The sequence below is a fragment of the Gavialis gangeticus genome, unplaced genomic scaffold, assembly GCF_001723915.1.
Source record: "Gavialis gangeticus isolate Ggan-Ray unplaced genomic scaffold, GavGan_comp1, whole genome shotgun sequence".
Taxonomy (NCBI): Eukaryota; Metazoa; Chordata; order Crocodylia; family Gavialidae; genus Gavialis; species Gavialis gangeticus.
Genome location: NW_017729008.1, coordinates 14,182,654 through 14,190,434, shown reverse-complemented (window position 1 = coordinate 14,190,434; position 7,781 = coordinate 14,182,654). Strand labels below are relative to the sequence as shown.

The window sequence follows — 7,781 nt, the reverse complement described above, 5'->3', positions numbered from 1 at the left end:
CCGCCGCCGCCGCCGCCGCCGCCGCCCGCGGCGTCAATTTCGCCGAGGAGCCCATGCAGACCGACTCCGAGAGCGCCGACGACGAGGACGACTTCCCGGGTACGGCCGGGCCGGGGTCCCTGCTTCCCTCCGGCGGGCGGGGGGGCCGAGTCCCTGCTCTGGGCCTGCCGCAGCCCGTTGGGGACCGGGGGTCAGCTCCACCGCTGCCTGCACCCCAGGGTGCCCCGAGCACGCTTCTACCTGGTACCCTGTACCCAGGGGCAGGCAGTCCTTGCCACAGGGGCCCGCAAAGGCATTTTGCTTCTGGGGGCTGGGGCTGTGCTGCCACAGCAAGGATGGGACCCTTTGTGTCTCCCTCACCACCTGCCTTTGGCCGGCCAGCATCTTGCAAGTGGAGGTGGTGGGTGTTTGTGGCACTGCCCCCTGCTATGTACGTAGTGCTCCGCCTCTAGCTATAGCCTTCTGTACCTGGCATTCCTCCGCTAGACACCATTACTTCTGTCATGTATGAACAGGCAGCAGCGGTGCATCCATTGCCTCTGGTGCTCTGTAGCTGCTGGACATAAGAACAGAGCACGTAAGACTTGCTGTCCGTTGCGTCAGGCTCCCTTCCCAGTGTCCTGTGTTACAGGGTGACAGAGTGGATGCGGAAAGGGAAAATGAATTGGGTAGGACCAGGGCTTTTTTTCTGACCCCACTGTTGCTCTCTCATTTGCAGCCGTCTGGCATTAAAGGCCTAGGACTTATTGCATTTGCACTTCAATTCATATTTCAGGGGTGTAGGTTGTAGCCATGTTGGTCTAAGGAGATAAGCAGACAGGGTTCTTTGGGTCACTCCGATATCTTTTATTAGATGAACTCAAATCGTTGAAACAATTCTTCTTAGCAAGCTTTCAGGCACAAACACCCTTCGTCAGGCTGAGGAAGCACCTGCAGATGGTCTGTACTCTCTTTTCTTGGGTGGAGTGGTAAAACTGCCATTGCCTATGCAAGAAAGGCAGTCAGTGAAAATGTAAATTGAGGTGATGGGTAGGTGAGAGACAGGTGGGGTGGAGGGGGAATGAATGTAGCTGTAGTCAAAGGATGAGACAGGAGAGGGGGGAGGGAATGAGAATAGCTGGTAAAAAGTGGAGGGTTTAGCTGGGGAGTCGGATGTTAGGCAGCTTATAATGTGTCATAAATCCAGTGTCTATATTTAGTCCATGATTTTTTGTATCCAGTAGACTGATGAAGTGAAGTTCATAGGCTCGTCTATGAAAGGTACTTTGTAAATTCCCTTTGGGGATTAGAACTGAGAGGTTGGAGAGAGAGTGGTTGTCTTGTGAGAAGTGTACTTCCACAGGTAGTGTGTCCTTCCCATCTGTCTCTCACCTACTGACCACCTCAATTTCCATTTTTACTGACTGGCTTTCTTGAATACGTACTGGCCTCTGGATGCTTTACCACTCCACCCAGGAAGAACACAGATCATCTGCAGATACTTCCTTAGCCTGACAAAGGGTGTTTGTGTGTGAAAGCTTGCTAAGAAGAATTTTTCTGACTATTTCAGTCGGTCTAATAAAATATATCAGATTTTACCCAAAGAACCTTGTCTGCCTTAAATTCATATGGCATTTTACATACACATGCTTCTAAGTAATTCCATGAGGTAGACAGCAAGAGGTTAACATATTTTTCAAGTCCTGCTTAAATCACCTGCAGAACAGAAGGGCCCAAGGCATGAGCATAGCTGTGAGGACAGCAAAGGAAGGCTGCAGGACCTCATCTGACTTCAGGATCAGACTTATCCGTTCACAGCTCAAAATTGTATATTTTTTTTTGTGTGGCTGACGGGATTTATTATGAGAGAGCATCTCTGTATCAAGGGGACAAGGCATAGCTGCCTTTGAAAACGTGCAGAGATCTCTGTTTAGGTAACAGGAACCCGCAAAGCAAAGGCTGATTGGTAAGTGCGCTTGAAGACTAAGGGAAACATTTTCATCATTCTGGATTTTCTGAGAACAGCTTGAAATTGAACTACCTTGTTAGCTCACTGGAGCATTTTGTCCTTCCAGATAAAGTTCCAGCTGTATTTCATAGCAATGTCCAAAAGCTTGCAGTTTGCTAGCTGAACTGTGCAAACTTTTATATATATGAAATATTTTTAAGTAATGCTTTATATGCATTTTTCCATGAAAGTCGGATATTTTAAAAGCTCAACAGAATAATTTAGCTTACTTAAATAACACTCATAACTTCCTAGTGAAATTTAGATGCAACTCGCTTATGATATTAAAAATCCTTTCAGTCTATACTTTGAAGCTAGAAGCTACTTGGCATATGTAATTTAAAAAGCGTTTGTAGTTATCAGTCATATACTGCAGATTTACATGATAGTTTTGAACTCTTTTGAAACTGATGACATCATCTTTGAGGTTGGCATAAATTCCTAAACCGTTAGTGAATTTGGAAGCTGGCATAGAATGATAATGAAAAAGAACTGAAATAATATCATCATTCTTTGATACTGAACATAGCTATCAAACTTGTAATGTAGTCTGCTGTATAATCAGTGGTAAGCAGACTGCAGGCATGTTACATTTACAGTGTGGCAAATAGAGCAAAGTAGCATGAATTTATTGGAATATGTGTATTATGTGTGAATGTTTTCAGGTTGTTTTAAGAAGCCTTCTAAGAATCATAGTGAATATTTGCAATCAAGACTTTATTTATGATCACTGTTTTGTAATCTTAAAAAAATCAACACAACTATAAATAGTTTTTAGATATAAAAAAGTCAAACAGAAATCTTTTATTCTCATTATTAATTATACATAGAATAACTCTAAAAGGCAAAATGTGTGTGAAATTGTGGAGTCTTTTTAAAGTTTTATTGTGTTAAGGCTTGTAATGTGTATCAGTCAGAATAATGAATAGTTAATTAAGTAGCACAACATGTAAACATTTTTGGAACTGTTTATAACTAGGTCTGTTTATAACCCAGTTCTAAGAAACGGTTAGTAGTTGGCTATGTTTAATTTTTTTTTTTTTTTTAAGTTTTATATTTAGCGTACGGGGGGTAGGTTGTAGCTGTGTTGGTCTAAAGACATAGGCAGACAAGGTTCTTTGCGTGAATCTGATATCTTTTATTAGACCAACTTAAATAGTTGGAAAACAATTATTAAGCAATATTTAGCATAGGTGTTTGACCCTTTCAAATAACGCACTTGTGTCTACTCAGTCGTTACTGATACTGGATCTATAGGGGTATTCATATTTAAACAATTTATTTATGGACTTAAGCATCATTATTTTAAGAATTACTTAATTCTGAACATTTTTACTTTCTGTAAGCTGCCCCGTAGATGACTAGCATGGAAAATTCTGGGATTTCTTTTACGGGTTTGTGTTTTTTGATTTTGGTGGGGTGGGGAGGGAAGTGTTCTTTTTCATTGCTTTTGTTAGTTCTGTTTGTTTTAGGCAACCAATTTGTCCTGATTTTTGTAGAGGTTTTTTACAGGAATAGAAAAGAAGAAAAGACATTTATGGTAAAATAAACTTTTGCAGACCACATGAGTGTATGTACTACTTGAAAGTTCTGCCCTAAAAAATCAAGTTAAATGTTAAGTTGAAAATATTTTCTTGTTCATTGGGAAACTTAACCCGTTTTACAACAGTCTCTCAACAATGAACCAAATTGTCACCAATTCTTGTTTTGAATAAATGTTCTAGCTAGATAGTGATACAGACCCATTCATTAATGTATTTTAATCCATTCCAATAATTAATTAATATGGTCCTTTTAACACCTTTTGTGAAATGAATATGTTTTAGCCGTTTTTATAAAAGGTGAACTAAAGTACAAGGTAAATTTACTTGCCCCTTTCATAAAAATCTGTGGCTGAATTACTAATTGGACCTAAGTTTGCCAAGGTGAAGTTCAGTGCTGTGGCCATCAGGGCAGGCTCCTCAGTTTCGGAAATCTGCTTGCCTTGTAGGTTATGTATTGTTTTCAGGATTGGTACCTTAATTTTGAAAGGGAATCTGAGGTTTTTGTGATTTATAAAAATACATTTTCTTATTTTTTAACATTAGTATCATTAATTGATTGCTTTCTGAGTGCCATCTAAACTCCACAAATTATGTTTAGATTTTAAAGTAATATTTTTTTTAAAGATATTATTTAGGGATGTGTGATTTCCTTCAGCGCACAGAGTTATTTCCCCTAGCACTGGTAAGTGTTATAGCCATATTCATGAGAGGAGTGGATTCTTTATTTTAAGAAATTCCACAAATTATTTAGAAGTCTGAAATGTGTGATATATCGTGTGTTATGCTAGGCCATATTAAAAAAAAATTGAAATGCTTTAGTTTATTTTCTTCCAGAATGGCTACATTTATCATCTCTCTGAATTGTTGGGTAACATTGGCAATATGAATGTTTTGATTGATAGTGTCCACATCGTAGCTAGCTGAATTTCATACTCAGTCCTACCTTAATGTGGTTTTTCTTATGGATCTTTCTGGAGGTACTGTTGTTGTATTGTATAGACTTAGTATTGCAGTCTGTATGAGTTATATACTACTCAGGATGGTATCACCCTTTATTTACATTGCTTTGTAAACTGTATTGTTTACACAGCAAGGTGTTTTAACAGGAAGAATGCTTAAGCTGAATATTTTTCTTTCAAGACTGATGTTTCATTGGTATATCTTTTTGGTGTACACCTAGCTATGAACTCTGATCCTGAAAATGCATGTTGTAAGATACACTTATGTTTTCCCTTTTTTTCACTCAGTATGTTCAGATAACAACTAAATGGAGCACCATGCAAATGAAAACTTTGTATTATAGCTTGCCCTAACAATATGAGACAGTCCTTTCTATTCTAGTCTTGTCATCCTGTATACCACTTTTAAATACGACCTGTTCAGAAAGATTTTTGTCGCGCTAGGTCAGTGGTTCTCAATGTTTTTAGACTCCTGGCCACCCCTCCATAACTTTGGGGAATTGAGCAGCACTCTGTTTTAAAACCAAATTTTTATTACCTTCTCATGCAGGGGCCAGTTGATGGGGTGAGCGGGGAGAAAGAAGAGTGGCCAGACAGGGGCAAACATGTGCTTACCTCCTCACGCAGGAGCTGGACAGTGGCTGGTTGGGAGTGAAGAATGGAAGTGTGGCCAGGCTAGGATAAGCCTGTTCTTACCTTGCCAGAGCTGGGCAGTGATGGGGGAGGCAGGAAGAGTGGCTAGACAGAGAAGAAGAGCATGTGCTTGTCTCCTTTCTCTCTCTGACACACTTCAAAGGATGTTATGGCACCCCAGGATGCTATGATACTCTGGTTGAGAATCACTGCTTTAGGTTATCTGTGATGCTCTGAGTTCCAGACAGTTCTTGGTGTAAATCTTGAATATCAAAGTATTAATAATGGCAAGTGACCTTATATAGTACCATATGATTGTAAGAAACTATAAAACAGTACAACTGAACTTACTGTCTGTTTTCTGCTGTGGATATGTTTGAACGCTTACACATGGGAAAAATCAAACTGAGAAATATAATCAAAGTATTTAGTTTAGTGCTTCAAGTTAATGTTAAAGAGGAACTTCATGAAAAGAAACTTGAAGTTTTCTTTGGAATACCACTGTTCTTAACAATATACTTATTTCTGTAACCTTATTGTTTAGGAGCCAGAAGTTGTTAAGGAGCGGTTGTTCACATTTATTAAAACTTCAAAAAGCATCAGCTTGGTGATTGTTGCTATGCAAATATAACAAACTGGATTATATTGGTACTGAGGTCAATAAAACCAAGGGGGCAGAACAAACTATAATTTTAGTTTCTCATTAGTGAGCTAAGGAATTCTCATAAGTAAGATAAGGAATTACAGCATAGACAAAAGTACTGGAAGGTGGATACATAGCTGGTTTGATCATTGTGTTTAAAAAAATAGTCAGCAATGGCTCTGTTTAATAGGGAGGAGGCACTGAGTGGGGCTACCGGAGGGTCTGTTATAGACTGTCCTGGGCTGGCTGTGTTTATAATTTCTTCACTAATAATTCGGAACATGGGATTGAGCACACAGTTAACAAGTCCACAACAGGGAAAATGTAGGGTGAATATTGGAAAAACTTTCTCACTATGAGGCAGATTAGTGAGATTACAACTGATTAACTAAAGATTAGACAAACACTTGTCTGGAATGGTTTAGACAAGGTGATTCTGCTTAGAGCAGGAGTTTGGACTAGGTGATATCCTGAGTTACCTTCCAGTCCTATTTTTCTATGAGAAGGGCTTTAAACTAGGTTTGCTAGGGGATGAAGACCAAAGCCCTGAGCCCAGGGGAAGCAGGAGACCTGGAAGGAAGATCAAGCAGGGGGGGGAAATAGATCACCAGACCAGGAGGAAGTGGTAGATGAGGCTTTCTTTAAAGAGCTAACAGAAGTTTCCCAGTCTCATACCCTGGTTCTCATGGGGGACTTCAGTCACCCTGACATCTGCTGGAAGGGCGATACAACAGTGCATAGGCAAACCAGGATGTTTCTGGAGAGTGTTGGGGACAACTTTCTGGTGCAAGTGCTGGAGTAGCTAACTAGGGGCCATGCTCTTCTTCACCTGCCGCTCACAAACAGGGATCAGTTGGTGGGGAATGTAGTAGTGGATGGCAACTTGGGTAACAGTGACCATGGGATGGTTGAGCTCAGGATCCTAAGGAAAGGAGGAAGGATGGAGAGCAGCAGAGTAAGGACCCTGGACTTCAGAAAAGCAGACTTTGACTCACTTGGGGAACTCATAGGCAGGATCTCCTGGGAAGCCAGACTGAGGGGAAGAGGAGTCCAGGAGAGCTGGCTATAATTTAAAGAAGCCTTAATGAGGGTGTAGGAACAAACCATTCCAGTCTTCAGTTAGACTAGCAAGTATGGCAGAAGACCAGGTTGGCTTAGCAGGGAACTGTTCAGTAAACTAAGTCACAAGAAGGAAGCTTATAAGAGGTGGAAACTTGGACAGAAATAGGGAGGAGTATAAGAGCATTGGTCAGACATGCAGGGATGAAGTCAGGAAGGCTAAAGTGCAATTGGAGTTGCAGCTAGCAAGGAATGTGAAGGGTAACAAGAAGGGTTTCTACAAGTATGTTGGTAGCAAGAGGAGGATTGGGGAAAGCATGGGCCCATTACTGAATGGGGGAAGCAACCTTGTGACAGAGGATGCAGAAAAGCTGAAATGCTCAATGCGTTTTTGCCTCTGTCTTCACAAGCAAGGTCAGCTCCCAGACTACTGTACTGGGCAGCACAGTTTCGAGAGGAGGTGAGCAGCCCTCAGTGGTAAAAACAGGTTAGGGACTACTTAGAAAAACTGGACATATACAAGTCCATGATGCCAGACAGGATGCACCCAAGGGTGCTGAGGGAGTTGGCTGATGTGATTGCAGAGCCGCTGGCCATCATCTTTGAAAACTCATGGCAATCAAGAGAGGTCCTGGATGATTGGAAAATGGCAAACATAGTGCCTGTATTTAAGATAGGGGAAAAAAGAAGATCCAGGGAACTACAGTCAGCCAGCCTCCAGTCAGCCTCATGTCAGTCCCTGGAAAAATCATGGAGCAGATCCTTAAGGAATCCATTTCTAAGCACTTGAAGGAAAAGAAGGTGATTAAGAACAGTCGGCATGGATTTACCAGGGGCAAGCTATGCCTGACCAACCTGATTGTGTTCTCTGATGAGGTGACTGGCCTATTGGCTGCAGACAAGTGAATGTGATATACCTTGATTTTTAGCAAGGCTTTTGATGTGGTCTCCCACAA

At 41.3% G+C, this 7,781-nt stretch overlaps 1 protein-coding gene across 2 annotated transcripts in view; it reads left to right on the top strand.

The window, feature by feature from the left end:
* Window positions 1-8: 8 nt before the first annotated feature.
* PRKAR2B (protein kinase cAMP-dependent type II regulatory subunit beta) overlaps window positions 9-7,781 on the top strand; it is a 228,105-nt gene continuing 220,332 nt past the window's right edge. The window contains exon 1 of one of the 2 annotated variants that reach the window (XM_019509416.1): window positions 9-99. In XM_019509416.1, coding sequence (XP_019364961.1) covers window positions 54-99 — 46 coding nt within the window. In that variant the 5' untranslated portion in view covers window positions 9-53. The remainder of the gene's footprint in view (window positions 100-7,781) is intronic. The other variant, XM_019509417.1, reaches the window with a different exon arrangement.